The 25,386-nt window shown below is 58.9% G+C and overlaps 1 protein-coding gene across 3 annotated transcripts in view; it reads left to right on the top strand.

Moving 5' to 3' along the window:
* Positions 1–24,795, top strand: part of LOC142020024 (glycine receptor subunit alpha-4) — a 30,470-nt gene extending 5,675 nt beyond the window's left edge. The window contains exons 2-9 of one of the 3 annotated variants that reach the window (XM_075007554.1): positions 2,093–2,226; positions 3,088–3,155; positions 5,526–5,749; positions 8,655–8,737; positions 9,737–9,877; positions 10,471–10,685; positions 12,968–13,117; positions 24,421–24,795. In XM_075007554.1, coding sequence (XP_074863655.1) covers positions 2,093–2,226; positions 3,088–3,155; positions 5,526–5,749; positions 8,655–8,737; positions 9,737–9,877; positions 10,471–10,685; positions 12,968–13,117; positions 24,421–24,711 — 1,306 coding nt within the window. In that variant the 3' untranslated portion in view covers positions 24,712–24,795. Of the gene's footprint in view, positions 1–2,092; positions 2,227–3,087; positions 3,156–5,525; positions 5,750–8,654; positions 8,738–9,736; positions 9,878–10,470; positions 10,686–12,967; positions 13,118–24,420 lie in introns of those variants that run through there. The other 2 variants (XM_075007556.1, XM_075007555.1) reach the window with 2 other exon arrangements.
* Positions 24,796–25,386: the final 591 nt, after the last annotated feature.

The following is a 25,386-nucleotide window of genomic DNA, read 5'->3' as shown; positions in this document are numbered from 1 at the left end:
GAACCACTTTGCTGCCATCGGCAGGGCTAGGAGGCAGTTCACAGCCCTGCGGGTGAAAGGACCCACAGCCCGGGAGTCCAGCAGAGCCAGTGTGACAGAACCGGGTCCTGGTTGTGTGTCTGACTGCACGGCCTGGGTAGACAGCTTTGCTAGAGCTTAATGTATTGGCAGCCGGGCCAGCCTGGTGCCCTGGGAGGCAGGTCAGCATGGCAGAGGTACTGGAGACGTACAAGCGGGACAGCAGAGACGTAGAGCGACACTCTGGATCGTTGAAGTCAATGGGAGTTTGGCTGCTGGCTCTCCTGGAGGCTGGATTTCGCTCAGGGAAAGGGGAGACCCTACAGCAGGGGGCAGCAGCCTGTCTGAGGCTGAAATGTGATCTTTTGACCTCTGTGTACGGGCCGAGTGCCGGTGGTACCTTTGCAAGTCACTAAATAGTCCTACAATGGGTTCATTACTAAGTCAGTGAAGTTGCAGAGCTTTACCGTGGTGGTGGTGGCTGGTAGCATGAGCTGGTCTTTTGTTAATCCGCAGGCGGCCTGGCTTTGCGCAAGCTGCTGGCTGCATGGGGGAGGAAGGGGGTTGAGCTCCCACCTCGTGTGCTGATGGAAATTGGCTCATGTGCCCCTCTTGGCAGCTGTGCTGCGGGTTGCTGAGACTTGGCCTAGAATACAATGAACACGTCCCTTGCTGCAGACTGACCGATGAGTTTGGGTCCCACTTTCTGGGGACAGGAAGAAGGATCGACAGCCTCCCCCGAACAGCCCTCAATGCATCTGAAGGCTTTTCTGAAAACAAAACTCGTCCCGTTTTCAGGTCCGTTCATCCTAGGCCGGGTTTCCTCAACCTGTTGTCATTTTTGTGGCTCTCCAGTTTGGCCACATCTTTCCTGGCGCAGAGTCCCCAGAACTGGACCCGGTACTCCAGCTGTGGCTTTACCTGTGCGGCACCCCAAAATGACACCTGCCGCTTTCCTAACAGCACTGGGCTGTTGACTCTGTTTATGATCCTCTGCAATCTCCAGATCCATTCCACCAGGACACGCCTGGGCCAGTTATGTCCCAGCTTGGAGCCGAGCATTCGGCTTTTCCTTCCCGAGGGCCGGCCATGTATAGATTTTCGTTCGGTTAATTTCAGACCTTAAAGCTGGGGTGTCCAACCCGTTCTGAAGCAGCCACCGTTATAGGGGCTACTGCTCTAGCAAATGAGCCCCGTTAATCTGAAGACATATTTATTATTCGAGCCAACTAGCTGCACGCAGCCAGGCCAATGGCCCTGTGTGACTGGCATGGTGCGTACCAGAGCCTGAAGGGTCCGCCAAAGCTCAGCGAGCGCACGTCAGAGCTAGCAGAACTCTAGAGGCTCGGCTTGCAGTCAGGCCGGCGTGTTGACAGGAGTTGCCTGAGGCTCCACACAGCGACATACAGACAGGGCTAAAGATCTCAGGCCGAGGGTCAACTCCAGCTACTGACACGAGCGTCGGAGCAGCCAGCCAGGCGCAAGATGGTCACTGGCCCATTAGCACAGAGCCGCAGCAGGAGCCTGGCCCCAGGCATAGGTAAGGCAGCTGCTGCAGCGGGGAAGGCGCCTGTTCTCTGTGAAGTCCAGCAGTGCAGAGTCCCACAGGTTATTCTGTTCCTGCTGCAGCAGCCTTCTGCCCAGGTCAGACATTCGAAGGGAGGCCCAGGAGGTAGATAAGAAGCAGCGCCAGCTCAGAGTGAATGCCTCTCTGCCGCTGGCGGAACAATTCCCAGCTGCAGATGACTGTCCTGTATTTCCAGCACGCTGCACAGCAGAGCTAAGGGGGCCCAGCTGCTGGTCCGGTTCCTTGACAGTTACAATACTCCTGCCATTGGCAACCCCCATGCCAGCGGGTTGTGAGCTTCCTCAAAGCAGTGCCTTGGCAATACGAGCCAGAATCACAGCGAGCTTCTTTAATCGGGTCTGTGCCAGGCAGGCCTCTGGCTCCGGGAGCACCAGCCTGGCCATGCCGTGAAGATTCTTGCTTCCCAGCCCTCTGTCCAGCAGTGAGGCGCTCATGGCCCATCAGGGAGGACTTCAGCCTGGTAACTTCCATCCTTTCTCTCCTTAGGCTGGTTTCAGGGAAAGAGGAGATTAAATCCACTTCCAGAGGCTCGGGCCAGTCTATGTCACCCTCAGATTTCCTGGACAAGCTCATGGGGAAAACGTCAGGGTATGACGCCCGGATTCGCCCAAACTTCAAAGGTGGGAAACGGGGACAAACAAGGCCTGAAACCCCATCGGTGAGAAACCCAGCGGCTCAAAGACTGGAGCCGGGGACAACAGTGCAGGGAGCCTGCCTACGTCCTGCCCCTCATCTGCTGCCCCATGATTTTCTACTCCAGGGAACCTGATGTCATCCCTTCATCCTGACCTCCCTCACCCTGCCAGTCCAGCCTGGGGGTTCCCCCAGCCACTGCTCTGCCATAACCCCTCCAACCTGCCCTGCAGCCACTCCTGCAGTCCAGGCCTCCTTCCAATGCTACTTTGCATTGTTAGGATCAGAGTGTTGCCTGGATCCCTGCTGTGCTTGGGGCTGTACACGTGCACCGCCAGAGGCAGCCGCTGCCCCACAGAGCTCCCAGTGTAACAGGTAGGATAGACAGTGAGGGAGTGGTAGCTCAGGCCAAAGAGGAAAGTGGCCAAGGTCGTATGGGAGGGCAGCGGCAGAGCCACAGAGCTGAGGGCTCCTGACTCCCAGCCCAAGGCCCTCACTGAAGTTTGGAAGCACAAGCCAGATTTTTGCCCCCAGGGCCATTTCTCCATCCCCTGGAGACACCCGCAGGTACAGAGCTTATAAGGGAAATGAACCCACAGGGCTGGGGGCTGGAATCCCCCATCCCCTTAAATTGACACGTGAATAAAGAGCATTTGTGCTTGCACATGGCGGGGCGGAGGGGGGGGTTGTATCTGTGAGTGTGTGACTCTGTCCAGGCGAGAGCATGTGGGTCTGTGCAGGGGTGTTTGCTGGGGCCGAGAGGGGGAAGCAATAGCCCAGTTCACATCTTCTCTTCCCCTCGGACCAGCCGCTCTCAGGAGGACTCACCTTGTCTGGTTGTTTCTCAGGCCCTCCTGTCAACGTGACGTGCAACATCTTCATCAACAGCTTCGGCTCTGTCACGGAAACCACCATGGTAAGACTCGGCCAGCCGGCCCATCCTCCTTCTCTGCCCCCTCCCTCTTTTCCGGAGGGGACATCTGGGCACGGTGCTTCCCTTCACGGCCTGGGAACTTGGCCTCTTTGCTGTGCTGGCACCAGGCTCCTGGAGTGGGCCAGCGTGAGGAGATCTGAGGTCAGACCTCTCCAGAGCTCACCCTGGAGCCCTGTTGCCCATGGTGCCCGGAGACGTATGGAGAAGTGGTGGGACAAGGGGCTAGCCGGTGGGGGCTTGGCAGGGAAGAGGGTGAGAATGGACTAGGAACCACACTGCGGCGAGGAGAGGTGGACGGCAGGAACCTTGTGAGAAGCTGGAGCCTTCGGGGGGTCTGGGAGGTCACTCGGAGCTGGTGGGCCGGGCTGCCTGACTCAGCTCGCCTGTGGGGAGCGTCAGCATCCAGTCAAGTACACGCTGCCTTCCTCAGCTGGAGCAGGCCCCGGAGGCTCACCACTTCCTTGAGACTCGCCAAGCCAATCCTGCGGCCAGCCCCGCTGCCCGGCTTTTAGACGAGGCTGAGCTGAAAGGCCCCTTGAGGGCCCTGGGACACCTTCTGCCAGGAGAGGAGATGAACCTTCCAGGGCCAACCGCCCCGGTCCTACCACCGTCTGCCACCCCCAAAATCATGAGACTAAAAAGCCCTCCTCCTGGTTGGGTCCGTTCTTCACCGAGCTCCCTGTCCGCACCGCCGCGCGTGCGGCCGGTTACCCTGTCCTCTCTCCCCACACCCGGGCGCAGGGTGGAGCGTGCAGCAACCAAAGGGGGGCGGAGGTGCGTGAGGAGCAGCAGGCATGGTGGCGGAAGCCCTGCTGCCGGGCAGAGCAAACCGAGCTTTGCATCAGGGGGCTGACTGGGCCTGGCGTGTGACCAGAAAGATGAGGGCTGCCCGGGCTGAGCTGTAGTCCGGAGGTGCTGGAATTTGGAGTGGGGGGATGCAGCACCCCCTGCCTTGGAGGGTTTTCCATTATATGCAAGATTTACCATTTGGTTCAAGGGTTCCCAGCAACCCCACTCCAAAAATTATTCCAGCCTCCGCTGTAGTCAGTGCTGCAGAGATTGAAAAACGAGGTAGCCCAGGCCCCTGGCTAAGCCCGGCTGGTGGAGTGGCTCACCCCACCCGCTGGCTGGAGGCCTGCAGTCTGGGTACGGGGCCCTCGCAGAGACGGGGAGGAGGTGGGTTGAGAGGTGCGGTTGGCACAGGAACCGCAACTTGTTTGCTGCCAGCCCGAGGGTGTCTAGGACAGCGGTGAGTTTACGGTTGGTGTCGACAGCCGTGAGAGGCAGCACCAACCGAGGGACGAGGCACTTCCGCCACGGGTCTGTACGACATCAGACAGTCTGTGCCCGGCCAGGCTCACTAGGTGGCCACCACTCTTCCACAGGAGACCCTGGGAGGTTGAAACAACCCCAAACGCTCTCACTGGGGCTGGCTCTGGTCATAGACCCTTGCCCGTTCGTGGCCTGAAGGTGAGACCCTGCCCACCTCCTGGGATCAGGACCGTCCCTCCCTGGTCCCAAGTGCCTTGTCTGCCAGGGCCTCTTCCCAGCTACAAGGACTCGTCACCTGCATAGGGTTCCCTAGTTGGAGGCTTGCATGAGTCACCTCCATTGACATCCTCCATGGAGCCAGGAACACAGTCACTGACACGCCATTGAGAACCTTAGAACATAAGAACAGCCACACTGGGTCAGGCCGTAGGCCCATCAAGCCCAGTCTCCTGTCTTCCGACAGTGGCCAATGCCAGGTGCCCCAGAGGGAATGAACAGAACAGGTGATCTTCAAGTGATCAATTCACTGTCGCCCATTTCCAGCCTCTTGCAAACAGAGGCTTGGGACTCCGTCCACGCCCATCCTGGCTAATAGCCATTGATGGACCTAACCCCCATGAAGTTATCTAGCTCTTTTTAGAACTCTGCTATAGTCTTGGGCTTCACAACATCCTCCAGCAAGGAGTTCCCCAGGTTAACTGTGCGTGGAGTGAAAAAATATTCCCTATTGTTTGTTTTAAACCTGCTGCCAGTTCGTTTCATTTGGTGACCCCCAGTTCTTGAGCATTTCCAGAGCATCGAGATTTCCAGAGTATTTCCAATGTCCGACTATCCCAGGACACCGTGACACCTGGCCGCCCCCTTTCGCCCCACTTCCCAGCAATGCCTCTTGGCCCTTTGGTGGAGGAAGGAGAACTCAGCTCAGATGGACTGCTCTTCCCTCCCACATCTGGTCCTCTTTCTCCAGCTCCCCACTCGCCGTACTGGAGCTGAGCCCCTCAAGGCGCGGGGGGGGCTGCCTGATGGGAGGGAATATCCCCTTCCCCAGCTGGTTGTGACCTGTGCACCTCTCCCCCTTAGGATTACCGGGTGAACGTCTTCCTGCGCCAGCAGTGGAATGACCCCCGCCTGGCCTACCGGGAGTACCCAGATGACTCACTAGACCTGGACCCCTCCATGCTGGACTCCATCTGGAAGCCGGATTTGTTCTTTGCCAACGAGAAGGGGGCCAACTTCCACGAGGTCACCACCGACAACAAGCTGCTGCGCATCTTCAAGAACGGCAACGTGCTCTACAGCATCAGGTACCCACGGGGCAGGGAGCAACCGGGACAGCGCCCGTGGGAGGGGAAGGAGGAGAAGACGGGGGCAACATCCGGGAAAATGGGGTCAAGACGAATCTTAGGATGATAGACACATGGGGCTGGAAGGGATCTCGAGGCCATCTGACTAGTCCATCCCCTGTCCTCAGGCAGGTCCAAATGCACCTGGACCATCCCAGACAGAAGTTTGCCTGGGAATCTGTTCTGCAAAACCTCCAGTGACAGGGAATCCACAACCTCCCCAGGTGACCTGCTGCGGTGCCCAGCTCCCCCTGTAGTTAGAAAGGTTCTCTCCGGCAGCCAGCCTGCTTGTTCTCCTACCTTCAGGGAATGCGAAGAACAGTGGATCACCAGCTTCTTCATACCAGCACTTAACATATCTGAAGAGTTCTCAGGTCGTCTCTTCCCCAGCTGAAAAATGGTCAGTTCTTTCCACCTTTCCTTGCAGGTCACATTTTGTCAGTCTCAGACCACTTTTGTGGCTGTCCTCTGGACTCTCTGCACCTTTGTCCACGTTGTGAGGTGCCCAAAACCGGACACGCTACTGCAGCTTAGACCTCTCCGCTGTCTTTGCTACGACACTCCTGTTAATACACTGCAGGACAACATGTGCCTTTTCCTACCTGCAGCACATTGGTAGCTCGTATTCAGTTTGTGATCCACTCTGAACTCCAGCTCCTTTACGACAAAACCACCGCCTGGCCAGTAATCCCCCCACTGTGTGGCTCTGCTTTTGCCTTTTTCTTATCTATTTTGCACTTGTCCTCACTGAAATTCTTCGTGTAGATTTCAGCTCAGCTCTTCCATTTCTCAAAGGGCTTCCTACCCTCCCCGCTTGGTGTCGGCCACAGACTTTATTTGCATACTGCCAACTCCATCACCCATGTCCTTGTCGAACATACTGAATAGTGCCAAACCCAGGCTGTACCTCTGGGGAACCTGGTGGGGCTGACAGTCGATATGGGCCCTGGGGACAAAGTCGATGGGGTCTGGTTCTGTGGCTTCAAACGGGGCGGGGCCTATGGCAGTCAGCCTTCAGCGCCACCTGGAGTGTGGCACTGCCCCCGCCTTACAGCTGCAGCAAGTCAAAGAAACCGGGGGGGCAGTGGCCCCATTTGCCCCCACCTCTTGGCAGGTCTGGGGGGACCCATCCGGATATGCTGTCCCAGCTGGACAGCAGCCGGCCATTGGTCACGAGTGCCGGTACATTTTTATGAACAGTCCTCACCCGCCGTACAGCGATTTCATCTGGACCACATTCCCCTCAACCCTGGATCCTTTGACTCGCACGGAAGGTACCACCACCACAAGCACATCCTCCGCCCTGCTCCCCCGGCACGGCCAGACACGTTGTCTCCTTTCCCTCTCTAAGCACCCACTGCCACAGGTCGCTCTGGTCCTCCGGTGGTGCCCACAGCCACCATGGGCCTGGGAGCGAGGGGAGGGGTGGGGCCAGAGACAGAAGGGGCGGAGCTTAGGGCAGTCAGCCCTGCCCCGTCTCCCTCAGAGCCGTGCATGGAACAGTGGCACAGTGCTGCCGTGGCGTTTCAAAGCAGCCCGGAGCTCTGGGCACCATCACTGCTACTTTGGCAGCAGTTAGAGCTCCGAGCCCCGTCGAAATGCCAGGCCCGGGGCAACTGCCCACTTTGCAGCCCCCAGCAGTGGGCCTGGTGATGCCTCTTCTTACTCCACTCCCTGAGAGTCACGTTTTAATTCTACCCCTTCCAACATGACAAAGGCTCACAGGTAATGCAGTACCTTTGCCTCAGGCCGCCAGCTCTCAAGGCATTATCTAACTTCTTTCAGGACTTGACATCATCATCATAGCAACATAAGAATGGCTGTACTGAGTCACATCAAAGGTTCATCTAGCCCAGTATCCTGTCTTCCAATGCCAGATGCCCTAGAGGGAGTCGTTTACCAGTCTGTAATTGCCAGGATCACTGCTAGAGCCCTTTTTTAAATATTGGCATCACATTAGCTGTCTTCCAGTCATTAGGTACAGAAACTGATTTAAAGGCTAAATTATAAACCTCAGTTAATAGTTCCGTAATGTCACGTTTGAGGTCTTTCAGAACTCTCAGCTGAATGCCATGTGGTCCCGGGGACTTGTTACTATTAATTTGTTCATCTTTATCCTCGTGCAGCTGGGTGTTCACGCCACCTTCCCCGTGGCTGATAGGGGAACCCAGATGTATCCTCTGCACCGGACTCTACTCCAGGGCTCCTTGGATGAGCAGCCAAGGTCTTCTCTGTCTGCTGCCTTGCGGTTGTCATGCTGAGCTCCTTTCTTTAGCCTTTCCTCAGGCCTTTCCTACAGCCCTTCCTTGGCTCTTGATAACAAGCAGCAACTCGGAGGGCTTCTCCCCAGAGGCCCAGGTCCTGCTGTGGTGTCAGGACCAGCTGCAGGAACCAGCTCCCATCCTGCATCTTCCAGAGGGTAACCGCAAAGCTGTTTGTCTGCAGCCTCTTCTCTGTATAGCCTCCCCCCACTGCCCTTCCTCAGATGGGCCTCATCTTTCCTGACACCAGATGCATCCTCCAGCTGTTCTCATTAACCCTTCCATTACCTGGGTGAGGGCTCCAACCCATCACACCTCATGTGCGTTCCTCTGACTGGCCACTCATCCCTCCCAGTGGCCAATAGCCTATTGCTGTTACCAGCCCAGGGAGTTACTCCCCTAACTGCAGGAATACAAGTCCATCCTTGCAGCGCTGAAGTTTCCCGGTTCAAGGCCCATGGTGGAGGAGCCAGGTGGAACCTGCTCGTAAGCATAGCTCTCTGAGCTCAAGTCCCCGGGCTGCTTGGGCAGACAAAGGCCAGGCCGGGCTACCAAATACGGCCAGCTCAGACAAACCTGCTCCACTCCTTCTGTCCCCCCCACAGGCTGACGCTGATCCTCTCCTGCCCCATGGATCTCAAGAACTTCCCCATGGACATCCAGACGTGCACCATGCAGCTGGAGAGCTGTGAGTGTCCCTGGGAGTATGGGGCGGGGATACGGATGGAGGTGAGATTGAGGGCCACGTCCCACCCTGGCTCCAGGCTGGTCCCTGTTTCCAGGGGGGGGTGCCTGCCGCAGCGCTAGAGGAACAGGGCTCAGCAGGATGTGGCCAGCAGCTGTCATGACTCCTGGGCTGGCCCCGGCCCGAGCTGGCTGCATGTAACCCCACGTCCCCTTTGGCCTGGGCCCCCGCACACGCACCTGCAGCCCCTCCTGCAGCTTGGAAGTGAGGGGGCTGCTGGGTAAGTGGGAGAGGAGGAAATGGGGGTGCAATGGAGGGGGGGGGAAGGAGGGGCAGTTGGTGGCAGCAGTGAAAACGAGCCAAGCGAGGATTCGAGGGCACAGCTGAGGGACTCGCCCTCCATGCTGGAGCCCCAGGAGTGTGCCTGAGAGCGAGTGTGCTCCTGAGGCGGTGCTGGGGTGGGGGATGAGTCAAGTGTCGGTGTGAGATTGTGCGAGCGCTCGGCGTGTGTCGCACGGCTGCGCCGCTGCAGGGTTGCGTGAGTGTGAGTTCCTGCGGAGACGGGTCTCTCCCACATGGCCTGATGTGGGTGCGTTGGGGTCTGCTGTCGCACGTGAGATGCTTAGTGCGTGCACATCCGTGGTGCGTTGCACGTGCACCTCTCGCACGGCGTTAGCCTACACGTGGATGCCTCTGACCTTCCAAAGGGGAGCACTTCCAAGGCCTTCCCCCGCTCTCCTGTGGCCTGGATGCAGGGGCTCACCTGGCACGCTGCAGGCAGCTTCCAACACAGCCAGCCCTGCAGGGCAGATCCCACCCCCAAAGCAAGGGGCTCACCGGACAGGGCAGGGTTCCTCCAGGGCAAATTCTCCACTGGGCCAAAACCTTCAGCGCTATCCAGGGCCATCAGGGTAACGCCAGTGGGAACACGCTGGGCCCTCGCTCCCTCCTCCTTGTCTCGCTCCATCCGTCCTCCCTCCTTCTCTCACCGCTCTTCGCCAGTTGGCTACACCATGAATGACCTGATCTTCGAGTGGCTGGAAGAGCAAGAAGCCGTCCAAGTGGCAGAGGGTTTGACGCTCCCGCAATTTATTCTGAGGGATGAAAAGGATCTGGGATATTGTACCAAGTACTACAACACAGGTAGGCAGGTTCCTCCTCTTTCCGGTCAGAGTCTGCCCCCACAGCATCACCGCACAGGTAGAGCACCCCCAGGCCCACACCGAACTCCACTCTGGGGCTTCTGCAAGTGATCAGGAGGGTGGTCCTGATCCCCCTCGCTCCAGGAACATGGTGCTGCTCAATGTGCCAGATGTGTTAGCCAGAGGCCCTCTCAGCAATGGTCTGGAGATGCTAGACAGTACTTGGCCCTGCCATGAGGGCAGGAGACTGAACTCGGTGACCTCCTGAGGTGCCTTCTGGTTCTAGTGTTCCATGAGTCTATGTTTAGGACTGGAAGTGTGGCTGGAGATCGTCGCCAGTGGAAAAGCAGGGGGATTATCTCCCTGGTTTATCACTTGCCACAGCAGCAGGGCTAATGCCCTGACTCGCACAAAGAGGCCTCCAATGACCACGCCTGGCCAGTGCCTGGGTTTTGTGTCTCCCCGAACACCAGCCCAAGAGCCATGTGCTAGAGGGCTCTGACCGGAGACCAGGTCACCACAAGCTCTCCTAGGGCTGCCCAGATCTTGTGACCAGCCGCGGTGCTGACCCGGCTGGTGTCTCTCCCCTTGCAGGGAAGTTCACCTGCATCGAGGTGAAGTTCCACCTAGAGAGACAAATGGGCTATTACCTGATCCAGATGTACATCCCCAGCCTGCTGATCGTCATCCTCTCCTGGGTCTCCTTTTGGATTAATATGGACGCTGCACCCGCCCGCGTCGGGCTGGGGATCACCACGGTACTGACCATGACCACCCAGAGTGCGGGCTCCCGGGCCTCTCTGCCAAAGGTCAGTGCAAGGGGGCCTATGCCTTCGTATCCTCTAGTCCATGGTGGGGCAGCACTGCTCTTACCGCTCCATGGGCTTCCACCCGCTGTCGTGCAGGGAGATCTGGAGCAAAGCTGGCCCAGGGGAGCCTCCTGAGAAAAGGCCTTGTACCCCATGTTCACCCCATGCCCCTTACTGGATGGTGACTCCGTGCCAGGCCCCATATATAAGAGGTCTCAAATCCTGGGTGGGACAGAACCCCGTGCGGGTACCAGTAACCAAGAGCCAGATCCTCTGCTGTAGTAGAATGATGTAGCACGACTGAAGTCAACAGAGCAAGGCCCATTCCCACCAGCTGAGGAGCTTGCCCTGTTCCTTGCTAAACCTGCAGGAGCGTGCACTGTGGGGAAGAGTCCCTCTGGGCCTGGCTGGAGCTCTGCTTCCTCCCCTGTGCTGCAGCAAGCTGGGTCGCTCTCAGGCACGGCGTCAGCTTCCCAATGCTGTGAATTTAGTAGCAATCCCAAGGGCGGGAAAGCAGAAGGGCGCCGTAGCTACAGTCGCGAATGGAACGGAGGAGCCAGGCCTGGAACGGCAGAGGGTGCTGGTTTGGCCTGGGGGGGCTTTGGCAGAGCTGGGTGGGGAGGCCAGGCCTGGAACAGCAGCAGGCTCTGCAGGGGAGGGCTGAGGTACACTGGCCGAGGTACACCGTGCTCCCGGAGTAGATCCCTTTTGGCCAGGCCAGCACGTTCAGCCCACCGGCTCGCCAGACCTATATGTAGCTTCCTAAGCAAAACGTTTCTTCCTGGTTCCCAGCACACCTCGAGAAGGATGCTGGGTTTTCCCCCGCTAAGCCCAGGCCCGCAAATGGTGTCGTTAGCCTGTAAGCGCATTCTCCAAGAGTCCCTGCCTAGACGGTGGTTGGTGTCCCTGGACCTGCGGAAGCTAGAGGAATCCCAGCTGCAGCACTGGGGCTCTGTGAGGGGGAGTAAGGGATGGAGACGCAGGCTGGGGTGCTGCCAGGGTGAATCTGGCCTTGACGAGCTAAGACGAGAGGGGTGGCCCTGTCCGGCCGGACCCCAGAAAAAATCACCAGCTTTTAAAGCAGGAGTGATGGGCGAGCCTCATGAGTGGCCCTCCTACACCTCAGTGGGCCGCAACAGCCTGCGCCCCACTGGGTTCCCCCTGCAGCCCCACAGCCCCCTTGTCTGATTGCCTCTCCTGCACCGGGGCAGCGGAGCTGCTACAGACAGTCCCTGCCCCAGAGCACAAACGCGTGGGGCCTTGCCTCAGAACTCCAGCTTTTCAGCACCACGCTCCCCGGGTGTCTGGTTTAGACAGCAAGTACAGTGATTCGGGAGGCTCTGTCCTGCTGCCCATTGAGTGGTCGGAAACCTGCCCGACTGGCAGGGGAGAGTGAAGGCTGGGAGAGCCGGGGCTGCTGGTCAGGGGGAGGAGCGATGGCACAGCTGAGTGGGGCCGGCTGGCAAGGAGGCTGGGACTTCCAGCCCAGGACAGAGCCACCTTACCCCCAGCGCCCTGACAGATCCGCAAGCGTCTGAGTTTGATCACCTCCCACATCCATTAGCTCAGCCCCGCTGATGCTCCCGGCTGTGAGCTGAGCCTGGGCCTGGCAGGGTCTACTGTGAAGTTGGTCAAGGGGCTCCCACTCAACCAGCCCTGGGGCAGGGCCACGAAGGCAGCCTAGGACGGGCCTGCCCTACGGTCAGCCAGCGCAGAGGGGAGCAGGGCCCCTTCTTGTGCAGCTCTCAGAAGGAGCCCTGTGCTGTGCAGGGCTGCTGGCCAAGCCACCAGAGCCCCGGGGCTGTTCTGCCAGGGGCTCGGCAAAGCACCCACAGCGAGAGCAGGAGGCGACAGCTGCTTTGCTTTCATAAAACCAGGAGCCGGGAGGAGGCAGACCGGTGGGAAATGCACCAGGTGCTGCATAATGAAGCCGCTTCTTCCCCTTGTCTGACAGCCCACTGGCTCCCTCACCAGCCCCACCCAGCCGGTCCAGGAGAGGATGGCCACAGGCCGCTCTCCTGACTGCCTCAGCACAATCATCTCTGGAGCAAGGGGCCAGTGGAAGGAGGGAGGGCAGAGCCAGGGAGGGAGAGGCGTGTGCTGGGGGGAACGTGGCTGGAGACGGGGAGGTGAAGGGGGCTGGCCAGGCCAGTAGAGGTGGCGAGAGGCTCTTTAGCAGAGGGGTACGGGAGGCCTGGCGCCACGTCCCTGCAGGCCGCAGCAGCCCAGGGCTTGTGCTCTCTGACCAGAGCCGTTCCTCCCCGGCCCACGCCGCTTGGCAGGTCTCCTACGTGAAAGCCATTGACATCTGGATGGCCGTGTGCCTGCTCTTCGTCTTCGCCGCCCTGCTGGAATACGCCGCCGTCAACTTCGTCTCGCGTCAGCACGAGGAGCTCGTGCGCCTGCGCAGGAGGCAGCGGCGCCACAGAATGGTGAGTCCCCCCCGCGCCCGCCAGCTCCCCCCGCGTGCTCCCCGTGAGAGGTCCCCACCGGGCCCTCCGCCCCCGCGGCCCTGAGCAATTGGAGAGCCCGGTGCGGGGCGTTCAGCTGGCCTCACTTGGTCGTGTCCCAGGGGTTCTGCTCCAGGGAGCCTGCAGTTTTGCGCTGTGGGAAGCAGCAGCCCCTGGGCGATCAGGGGGTGCGTGTTACGAGATGCGCTGCTCTGTGATCCTGCTGCCCAGCTAGGCCCGGCTGGGAATAGCCACCTGGCCTGGTCAGCTCGGTCCCAGCCACCGCAGGGCTACAGCAGGCGCTCGGGGCAGGCAGAACCTCCCTACAGGGCTGCACTTCACGCCGAGGGAGGCAGCGGCCTGCCCGTGGGCCCAGGCCTGGCTGGAGAGTTCTGCTATCCAGGAGCTGCCTTGAGCAGAGCCAGCTCTGGAAACCTGCAGCCCCGGCACTCCTGCAAAATCGCCCCTAAACCTCCTGTCGCCCTCAGGATGAGCCTCCTGGGGCCCGATCCTGCCCTCGTTCAAGCAAGGGAGAGTTTTACCGTGGATGGGGCTGGGGCCACATCAGGCCCGTGATGATGAGGCAGATGCTGCAGTGCCACCAGCTGGTAGCGCAGTCCCATGGCCCAGCCTCAGTGGGTGGAGACAGGAGAGCTGGTAAGACCTCCTCAGGATCCTAGAACTGCCACTGGGAGTCCCCATTGCAACAGGAGAGAGGAGCACGTGGGTGGTCCCCAGCCCAGTCCCAGGTCAGCTGCTGCCCAGGGGGGCCCAGGCCAGCTGCTCCCTGTGCTTTAAGGGGAGGGTGTTTTGGTGTGGGAGGGGAGCCCTCATCCCCCAGCCCTGGACCGGCTTATCGGTATGTCGTCATGGCGACATCGGAGCTGCTGCTGCTCCACGGTCCAGGCATCAGATAGGCTCTGACTAACCAAAAGCAGCATCACTGAGCTGCGCTTTGGTTGCCTAGTGACGGAGCCCGGATAGCTGGTGCTGGAGAATAGCGGAGCTCTGATCTGAAGTGAAGGGTCCCTGCCTGCTAGCCCCAGAGGCTGGGGCGTGCCCATATGCTGCCGCTCACGACCGGCCAGCGACCTCGACCGCAGCAGAAAACCGACTTCCCCAAGTCTCTGCACCAAGTGCCCGTGGGCTGTGGCCGCTGAGCTGGGGTTGGGCAGAGCCGCCCAGAGGCAGCCGTGCCGCAGCCTGACCTTGGCCAGCTCCCCGCCCGCCGGGAGCAAAAGGCAGCTCGAAATAAAAGGGGCTGAGGCTGCCCCTCGAAGGAGCAGAGCAGCCATCAGGCCAGGCCTCGTTTCCGTGTGACTGGCAGGCCACAGCCGGGCTCCAGGGCTGCCACTTTGCAGACTTCCGCAGTTGGTAATGAAGTTGTGCGGCTTGCGTTGGCAGGGGCTGCGCGGCCGCCCTCCGGTGGAGAACTTAACCACTGCAGATCCCCATTACTCAGTGGGACTGGGCCCGTGTAGCCTGCTGCACAAGGGACCTGATTCTCTCCTGCCTCTCACCGGAAGGGTCGCACGTGACAGCCAGGTGTGAACCCACAACGCCAACCTGCAGGGCAGAATCGGGCCCCCTGGGCGGGACCGCCGCCAGGGCCACACTCTCATTCCATCCGGCTGTGTGTCTGCAGCTCCTGGCGCTGTTAATGCCAGAACTGGGTGCTCAGCACCTGTCAGGATCAGCCCCTCAGCCTGGACATGGGCCTGGCCCTTACAGATAGGACGTGGACACGGCGCTGGTGTCCCACCTCACCAGAGCTACCTCCCTCCCTCGCCTCCGCTTCCAGCTCCCCTCTCCCCAGCATGGCACCACCGGCTGAGCGCCCATCCCGTGAGCCCTCCTTTTCCCTGGCGCTCGCCTGCTGGCTGGCCGCGCCACCAATCACCCGCTGTCTTGTTTTTGTTTGGTCTGTGCTACTGGATTCCCAAAGGGCCTGCCCAGCCAGATGCCAAGCCTCGAGTCCTTGGAGCAGCTGACTGGCCTGCGCAGCCGCGAGCCGACCTGCGGAACGCTTTCCGGGTTCTCCAGCTCCCGGGTAAAAGCAACCCTGCCCCACCCCCTCTAATGTTAACCCCCTCACTCCCTGCAGCAGAACGGGGTAGTTTTATCCCTGGGGATAGCTGCTCTGTCATGCCAGGCCTCTGAGGCAGCTACGGTCATCCCTCAGGTAGAAACAAAGACTAGGATGATGAAAGCCACAAAAGTATGTGGGGGATGTGTGTGTGGAGGTTGGGGTGTGTCACTGGCTAGGGCAGGGGTGCACAGTAACTAGGCCACAGCAGGAATTTCTGGGTTCTGACCCCATGTGACATGGGGCAAAGCATGTGGCCATTCTGTGCCTCAGTTTTCCCCTCTGTAAAATGGGAGCAATGATAAGTACCGGCCAGGGGCTGACTGATGCATTGCTGAGCACGAGAGCCATGCAGCAATATTGCGTCATATTCCTTCAGAGCATTTCACAACAATCCCTTGGAGGGACTAAGACATGAAGGCTACGTCTACACATGAAGCCTACATCGAAGTAGCCTATTTCGATGTGGCGACATCGAAATAGACTATTTCGATGAATAACGTCTACACGTCCTCCAGGGCTGGCAACGTCGATGTTCAACATCGACGTTGCGCAGCACCACATCGAAATAGGCGCTGCGAGGGAACGTCTACACGCCAAAGTAGCACACATCGAAATAAGGGTGCCAGGCACAGCTGCAGACAGGGTCACAGGGCGGACTCAACAGCAAGCTGCTCCCTTAAAGGGCCCCTCCCAGACACAGTTGCACTAAACAACACAAGGTACACAGAGCTGACAACTGGTTGCAGACCCTGTGCATGCAGCTTGGATCCCCAGCTGCCGCAGCAGCAGCCAGAAGCCCTGGGCTAAGGGCTGCTGCCCACGGTGACCATAGAGCCCCACAGGGGCTGGAGAGAGAGCGTCTCTCAACCCCTCAGCTGATGGCCGCCATGGAGGACCCCGCTATTTCGAAGTTGTGGGACGCGGATCGTCTACACGGTCCCTACTTCGACGTTGAACGTTGAAGTAGGGCACTATTCCCATCCCCTCATGGGGTTAGCGGCTTCGACATCTCGCCACCTAACGTCGATGTTAACATCGAAATAGCGCCCGATGCGTGTAGCCGCGACGGGCGCTATTCCGAAGTTAGTCCCGCTACTTTGAAGTAGCATGCACGTGTAGACACGGCTGAAGGGTCTTGCCCGAAGCCCCACAGCGAAAAATGGCAGAGCTGGGTATAAAACCCAGGCACCCCAACTCCCACCCCGTGTCCAGCCACTTCCCTCTCTCCCTTTTGAGGCTTCTACTCTGCTTCTCTCCTCAGAAGGGCAATTCTGTGTCCCGTGAGCCAGTCGCCACTTCCTGCAGATTTCCCACAGGCAGACAAAGCAGCTCTCGGGGGGCCATGGAAGTTTGTCCACGCTGAGCATTCTTACCAGAGATCCTGGGAAAGGCTTCCAAATGCTCTCCCAGGAGCGGGCAGCAGTCCAAGGAGAGGGACTGCAGCTGGGCAGCCCGGTGCTGAGAGGGTGCTGGTGAATGGCGACCTTGGGGAACCCCTGGGCAGAGCCAGTCTGATCATAAAAACAACATCCAGCCCCCGGAGGGTCCAGCAGAGAGCAACCAGCAAAGGCAGGAGGGGGAGGGAAAGTCAGCTACGCTCGACCTGGAATGCCAAATCCCAGGAGCCCGGGATTGACTGGCACAGGTCAGAGGGGTGGGAAGGGGTGCGGGAGACATATGTATAGTAACCGCAGGCAAGGCCAAGAGGTGAGGGAGTACCGGGGTGTGAAAACAGGACTGTCACGCTCAGGCAGGTCACAGCACATAGGGGAGGGTGGGGGGGCACTCAGGCCAGCTATACTCAGGCCAGGACTAGGGAGTTAGGATGTACAATCAGGGCTGTCACACTCAGGGCAGGTCAGAGCGGTGAGGCTGTACGTGGGTGTGCAATCAGGGCTGTCACACTCGGGGCAGGTCAGAGCGGTGAGGGTGTACGTGGGTGTGCAATCAGGGCTGTCACACTCGGGGCAGGTCGGAGCGGTGAAGGTGTACGTGGGTGTGCATTCAGGGCTGTCACACTCAGGGCAGGTCGGAGCGGTGAGGTTGTACGTGGGTGTGCAATCAGGGCTGTCACACTCAGGGCAGGTCGGAGCGGTGAGGTTGTACGTGGGTGTGCAATCAGGGCTGTCACACTCAGGGCAGGTCAGAGCGGTGAAGGTGTGCGTGGGTGTGCAATCAGGACTGTCACACTCAGGGCAGGTCAGAGCGGTGAGGGTGTATGTGGGTGTGCAATCAGGGCTGTCAAACTCGGGGCAGGTCAGAGCGGTGAAGGTGTACGTGGGTGTGCAAGCAGGGCTGTCACACTTGGGGCAGGTCAGAGCGGTGAGCGTGTACGTGGGTGTGCAATCAGGGCTGTCACACTTGGGGCAGGTCAGAGCGGTGAGCGTGTACATGGGTGTGCAATCAGGGCTGTCACACTTGGGGCAGGTCGGCGTGGTGAAGGTGTACGTGGGTGTGCAATCAGGGCTGTCACACTTGGGGCAGGTCGGCGTGGTGAAGGTGTACGTGGGTGTGCAATCAGGGCTGTCACACTCAGGGCAGGTCGGCGCGGTGAAGGTGTATGTGGGTATGCAATCAAGGCTGTCACACTCAGGGCTGGTCGGAGCGGTGAAGGTGTACGTAGGTGTGCAATCAGGGCTGTCACACTTGGGGCAGGTTGGAGCGGTGAAGGTGTACGTGGGTGTGCAATCAGGGCTGTCACACTCAAGGCAGGTCAACACGGTGAAGGTGTACCTGGGTGTGCAATCAGGACTGTCACACACAGGGCAGGTCAGAGCGGTGAGGGTGTATGTAGGTGTGCAATCAGGGCTGTCACACTCAGGGCAGGTCAGAGCGGTGAGGGTGTACGTGGGTGTGCAATCAGGGCTGTCACACTCAGGGCAGGGCAGAGCGCCTGCCTGTACTTTTGTGAGTGCTGCTCTTGGAATTCCTGATATGCTGCAAAAGCTCTGTGCCATCACACACACAAACGTGCCCATGTTTGCTACTGAGGCCAAAGCCCTGCATGCCTCCCGCCCCCCGCAGCTCTGCCTCTACCCTCTTGCCCGGCCCCTCTTTGCATCCCGCCACAGGCCGGGCTGTCCCCCACTCACCTCGGCGCTGCCTCAGCCCCGCTCATCTCCCAGCTTCTTACCACCTCCCCTCTGAATCCCAGCTCCGTAATTCCAAAGGGGCGACGGAAACCACGTGAGATTTGGCTGCTCCTGGTTTTCCGCCTGCATAAACACGCGCCGGCATAGCTTGTGCCGTCTGAGCAGTGCAGTCCTTCCCCTGGAAGGCAAAAGGCGACATTCTCCACTGTAAATCTGGGGCAGCCCCACTGACTCCGGAGAGTAACACCCGCCTTGCACAGAGTAGAATAGAGCCCGGCTGCCTACTCCAAGGTGTTTACAACAGAGGGGTCCATCTGTGCACGCAACTGGCAGCATTGCAGTACCGGCACTGGTCCCCTGACACGGTGGTGTCTGGTGAAGCTGTTTCAAGCACAGCTCCATTCTGAAAAGTGCCTGTGCAAAACTGACAGCTTCTTGCTTAGCAGACCTCAGCCCCTGGACTGCACGAGAGCCAGCACGGCTGATGGAGCCACTGCCGTGTGCATTTGCTGACTTTTACTGGTGCAGGCGCTGCTGTGTGGGGCTGCCCCGGTGTAACAGGGCACAGTCTGGCTGGCCCGGGGGTTGTACCAGACTGAGAACCCTACAGTGCCTTGCTCCACAGAGTCCCTTGTTCGAGTGCAACCCCTGCCGAGCCCAGGAAGAGAGGCTTGCTTTCTGCACAGCCCTCCAGCCAGAGGCAACCACCGGTGCAGTCCGGGAGTGGGGAGTGGCACAAAAAGTGGCACTGGGGTGTCGTTTTACACAGGAAGCCTCGTTCTGACAGAGTGTGGTGACAGGAGACCCCTCGGGGTGCTCCCCGGGATGCAGGTCACGCCAGCGACCTTTTTGCGCTCTGGGCCTTCCCACCACACCGTCCTGCTGAGCCAGCACCTTTGGGTTCTCCCAGAGTTGGGGTTACTGCCCCCTGCAGAGCAACGTGGACCCTGGTTAACCACAGCTCTGGGTGGATGCAGTTCTAGGGCACAACACCCAGGAAATGAACCCCCAGAAGGGACCAAAACCCCAAATAAATCCACCTCTGTGAAGGAGACTGACAGGCGGGCTCATTAGGGAAAGCCCCTTTGTTAATGAAAGGGCGAGGTGCCCAGTGGTAGGTCAGACCAGTTTACACTGAGATCGATTATAAACCAAACAGTATTTATTAAGCAAAACAGTCGGATTGAAGTGCTGCCAGGCAAACGGGCAGATCCGAATGAGTTAGCAAATCAAACAAAAGAGCAAACCGCAACGGCTAATCCTTTTCTTGTGAGTTCTTACCCCGCGCACCTGCCTTTATAACCGGTGACGTCTTCAGGGCGGGAATGATCTTACATTGACCTGGGTCTGCAGTACAGTTCTCTGTGTTTCTTAAGAACAACAAGAAGTCCTGTGGCACCTCGTAAACTGAAAGTATTTTGGAGCATGAGCTTTGGTGGGCAAAAAGCCGCTTTGTCAGCTGTGTTTCTTGGGGGGTGACAGGCAGTATCCAAGGCAGGCTGAAGACAAAAGATGGAGGAAACCTCTTGATGCCTCCCCTGCCCCCTGCGTGAAGGGAATCCCATTGTTCTCGTTCTGTAAAAGTCTTCTCCAAGACGGAGACTGCCCCATTCCTCTGGAGGGAGGGTTCACTTTAAAATCCATGCAAATTTCAGTGACAACATAATTCCGCTGCTGATTGTTTTAACACCCAGCTAGAGTCAGGATCCCAGAAAGCAGGCCTGACTCGCTGCCTGCTGCCGGCTTGTTACGCAGCTGCCTTCCCCAGTTCTGCAGCACCTTGGATGGTTACAGTTTGAGGGCAGCCTAGAACAAATAGAAGGTCAGAGCAGTTTAACAGAGGATTCTCCAGTGATTGGACTAGTCATGTCTAGGTGAATCCAAACCTCACTCTATATTACACCTGGACCTGCCACCAAAGCTCTGCTTGGCTACACCAGCACGTCCCAGAACAGCAGGACTTTGCTGCAGAACGCACTGACAAAGCAGGATTTCAGCCGGGCAGGGAATTTCATGCTGAATGGAGGGTGACTTATCTCCATCTAAGCCTCCTGCCGCCCAGAACACACTCTCTGGTCCAGCAGCGGAGCCTGATCTAAAGCTTTGCCTTGATCTGAGCACCCAGCATAGCTGCACCAGTACAAGGCACACACAGAGTTCAGCTTCAGGCCCAGTTGGTATCAGTGCCGCTCCTGTGGCTTTCTGGCAGCCCCTGGGGTGCAAAGAGCAGATTTCCTCTCCTCCCCGCCCCCCCCCCCAACAGCGTAAGGAAAAGCTGAGGTCATCATTGCAGGTCCTAAAGGAGCTGTGAAGGGTACAACCCTCTGTCTGGCTTCACAGCTCACCTTTAGCAACCCTGCCGTGTGAGCCATTCCTCAGCGTGCTCTCTGCTTCCCTGCGTTTTGCAGCTCGCCATAACTCTAAGGCAAGGGATAAATAAATCTCAGCAACAAAAGAAAACTAATCTCAATAATTTACCAGCTCCCGCTTCTCCCCTGGGGCAGGGACTTGCTTAGCAGGCAGCTTACCCTGTTAAACAAAGCACCAACTCTGCTCTCTGCATGAGAGCCCCTCGAGCTGGCCAATCTCCACCCCAGAAGTTAACGGCGGGGAGGGGAAGGCATTTGGCCCCTGCTCGTTCATGCACTGAGCAGATCTGTGCTGAGGACCGTTGCGGAAGTGGGAACTCGGCACTGTAATAACGATGAATACCGACACTTTCCATGTTTGTAGCCCCTTCCATCTGGAGCTCAGCGAGGCCCTTACACTACTTCCATGATTGTCTGGAAGACAGTAGCATCCAGAGCCCCCACCTGGAAGCAGAGCCTCATCGTATCAGCCATTCTACTCAGAAAGGGACAGGCCTGGCCCGGGCGAGCTTACAACCGAAATAGACAAGGCCGTGGCTGGGAGAAAGGTGACTACGTACAAACAGAAGCCTGGGGAGTGAGGCACAGGGAGCAAAATCACTTCCCCGAGGTCGGTGGTGGAACCATATGTTGATCCCAAGTCTCATGAGCTCCCGTCCGGGGGCTTAACTTCAAGCTTATATACATCTTTCCAAATTAGTTGGGAGCTGCTCCCCTGAAGGGCAGCTGCACCCTGTGGATGCCTGCACGGAATGTGGCACACTAAATCTTTCGGCCTGGCAACTCCTCGTTGAGGTGCCCAGGGCTCATTTCACCCGTTACCGAAATGCAGCCACTTCTGGGGGCAAACAGCCGCAGTTAAACAGCACCCAGCAACACTAGGCGGCGAGACGGTGAAGCTGAGCAGCACTAGCCAGACTGGAATGTGCCCAGGACCAGGCTTGAAGGCGGCTCTGTGGGGAGGGGCCAAGCACCGCGGTTTGAGGGGCATTAAGGGCTGACTGCCCTAGGCCCAGCTCCTTCCAGGCCCCCCTCCCACCTTGCCGCAGGGTCCACAGTGGCTGTTCCCCCAGCTGCCAAAGACGCAAAGGTTAATATTGCCCCTCCCCCAGGTGAAAAATGACGCCAGGATCAGGGACCCACTTTTACATCTCCTTCTGGGCTCTCAATCAATGATATTGACAAAGACACCCGGGCCAGAGGAACCCGCTGGGCCATTCAAGTTATGACCCTGTTGGCTGAACGTGCAGGTGTTTCAGGATGCTGGGGGTAGCGAGGTAAGGTGACCCCCATGACGCGGTGCAAAGGCACCGCCTGCTCTGGGTCACGCTGTGTTGCAGTAAGTACCCCGCGGCGGTCAGCACGCTAACACCCCGCCCCCCCCGCATGGAGCGACCCAGACACAGCAGGGCTGTGTGGGATGATAATGCAATATAAGCAGTCAGCGTTCGACACATCAGCTCAGGGTGGTGAAGCACTGGAATGTGTTACCTAGGGAGGTGGTGGCCTCTCCATCCCTGGAGGTTTTTAAGTCCCGGCTTGACACAGCCATGGCTGGGATGATTTGGTCGGGTTGGTCCTGCTTTGGGCAGGGAGCTGGGCTTGATGACCTCCTGAGGTCCCTTCCAGCCCTGGGGTTCTACCCTGCCCCAGCAGCCTGGGCACAAATTCTGGGGCCCTGAGCATGGGCTGGAGTCCCAGTACATTACAGCAGCTTATGTCCATAAGGCCTGTTCTGCAGCCACTCAACAATGGGTGTGGGTCACTACGGCCCTCGCAGTGAACAGCAGTATTACACCCCTCCCCACGTGGAGGCTGGTTGGATCTTTAGACCATCTGTGACCAATGTGGGGGGCCTGGTAGTCACCCAGTGTGAGGGGTGTTCTTCTGTATTACAGTCCCTATTGGCCCTCCAGGGACCGCAGCAAGTCCTGGGCTGGCAGCTCTGCTGAGGATAAGGTCTGGGCAGGGACATGTGGCTTCCCGCACTCCCCCCAGCACAACCCTCTTCCCCATTCTGCCTCTGGTGACCCCTCTCGCTTCACTTGCCCCTCACACAGCTGCAGCATGGGGGAGTCCCAGAGGGCAGGGAGGGGCTACGCAGGAGGAACATGGGGGGCAGGTGAGGAAGGTGGTGAGCTGGGCTGTGTGGACACAACACGGTGAAGGCCTGGGGTGAGAGAGGTGCGATGGGCTCAGCGCTCATGTTGCCCATGTACCAGCCAGCATGCTGGCGTCCTCTGTCCAGTCCACGTCCATCCTTCCCCCAGGCAGCTATTGCTAAAAGCCAGCCTGCCTCCACCTCACGCCCCCTACTGCCTGCCAACACACCGTGCCGTTCTTCCCATCAACCTCCAGCCCCTCGCTGCAATGCCCTGAAATACACCTGCCCCCCGGCAACCTGCCGCCACACAGGCCGTCCCGTCCCATCCCATCCAGTACGTTCCCTCAACTTCCTGAGCCGATCAGAAGAGCCATTCCCTGGTGCTTGGGGCAGGCTGTGTGCGCGGAGGCCGAGGTGGGAATGTGGCAGGGGAGACAGTCCACAGGAGGTTACCAGGGCTGAGGAGTCATTTCACTGGGACCTGCTGGCTTTTCTGGGCTCTCCCTGGTATCCACACACATCTGATTCCCACTCCAGGTCTTTGGGGCAGGTGGACCATGTGGAGATGGATTATTTTAGCTGCCATCTGTTTACCATGGTGGGCCACACGTGCTGCTTACGTGGTCCGCATCCAGCCACACAACATGTATACTGCCTCCATGGCCCTGAGGCTACCACATGGGCTGCAGTGGTGCGCTGACCGGGCTGCAAGAGGCCAGCGCGTTGAGAACCATTGTCTTAGCAACTCGCATATGTACAATGCTGCCTATGCAGGCAGAGCACAGGCCTGGCCCAGCCCAGCAAAGGCGGGCAGGGATGAGAGCCCTGGCCCTAGGCACCACCTTAGTGGCTGCTAGCCTGACCGTTCCACCTGCACGATCCAGGCTTATAAATGTGTGTGACGGTGTTTGGCATTACTAAAGCCTATACACCCCGGTGCTAGTAAAACGTGTATGCAGGATTGCACCCCCCTCTCCGTACAGAATGCAGATAGAGTAGACCCCCAACATACGTGGAGGTTGCGTTCCTGCACAACCCCACGTAAGTCATTTTTTGTCTTACTGGAGGGAACCAGGAACTGGAGCTGGGAACCAGGTGGCAGCACCCTGCCACTCACAGGAGCAGGGAAACTGATCAGGTCTGCTGAGCTGGTCAGTTTCCCCATTTCTGTCAGTGGTGCAGCTTCCCTACTCCTGTCAGGGGGCAATACTCAGGCTGCCGCTCCTGTCAGGGCAGCAGCCAAGAGTCAGGCTCTGGCTGCCGCCACTGACAGGAGCAGGGAAGCGGACTAAGGCTGCTGCCCTGGTCATTTCCCCGCTCTTGTGAGTGGCAGAAAGCTGATACCTGGCTCTCCCAACTCACAAGAGCTGGGACACTGACCAGGGCTGCTCCACTGGTCAATTTCCTGGCTTATCTAAGTGGCAGGCAGCCCGGAGCCAGGCACCAGCTCCCCGCCACTCAGAGTGGCATTAACCCAAGATTAGCGCAACCTGCATACATGTATCTCGGGGTTCTGCTGCACACCTTATAGCAGTGGAAATGATCAACACAAGCCAGGCAGATGCCTAATCCCTGTATAGCCAGTGCCACTCATGCGCTCTTCCCTTCCCTTCTCACCTGCATCTCTCCAGGAGGAAGAGGTTGTCCGCGAGAGCCGCTTCTACTTCCGTGGCTACGGCCTAGGCCACTGCCTGCGCGTGAAGGATGGCGGAGCCACGGAGGACCCCAGGATCTACAACCCTCCTCCACCAGCCCCCTTCCTGAGGGAGGGGGAGGCGATCCTCAGGCACGCCGTCGACAGAGCCAAGCGGATCGACACTATCTCCCGAGCCGTCTTCCCTTTCACCTTCCTGGTGTTTAACGTTTTCTACTGGGTGATCTACAAAGTGCTGCGGTCTGAGGACATCCCCCAGGCACCCTGATGCAACATGGGACACGGCGCCAGGCGGGGAGCCACCCCCTCTTCCCGGGCTCGGGTGCGCACTGCTGAAGCGGCTGGACCAGCACCAGCCAGGACACTAGTAGCTTTGCCAGGACCTTGTCTTCTAGTACCAGCTGAGAAACCTGGGCCCAGTCTGCATGGTGTTAGGGGGCGCTAGGCTGTCCATGAGAACCCGACCACACGCCGCCCGCTCGACCCCAGCATGGCGTTAGAGGGCCGCCGTGCTGCGTGTGGCTCCACCTCCCAGCACAGAGTTGGGGGGAGGGAGGGCTGCACTGCAGCTGCTCCCCCCTAGAGCGCTAGAGGATGCTATGCCGCCTTCAAACCCCGTACGTGTTCCCGCTGCCGATACAGGATCAGCAGGGCAATGGGGGATGCTGTCCTGCCAAAGCTGGCCCCCATCTTCCCAGCACCCTCCAGCGCACAGCTAGAGCATTAGCCACTGGAAGTGGTGTCCTCCCTGACCCAGCTACAACGCCCCACCAGGGCAATGCCAAGCTACTGGGGTGTGGTCCTCCTCCGTGGACTTGTGGGCCAGTCGCTCTATGGTCTGGTTGGATTGAAGAGTCACCAAACCAACGCTCCCTCCACAGCCCCAGCCCGACGCGCGGCTGCCCCGTGCTGCTGGGAGTGCTGTGTGCCATCCTGTCTTCCC

The sequence above is a fragment of the Carettochelys insculpta genome, chromosome 13 (genome assembly GCF_033958435.1).
Source record: "Carettochelys insculpta isolate YL-2023 chromosome 13, ASM3395843v1, whole genome shotgun sequence".
Taxonomy (NCBI): Eukaryota; Metazoa; Chordata; order Testudines; family Carettochelyidae; genus Carettochelys; species Carettochelys insculpta.
This window is presented reverse-complemented; position numbering and strand designations above follow the sequence as displayed.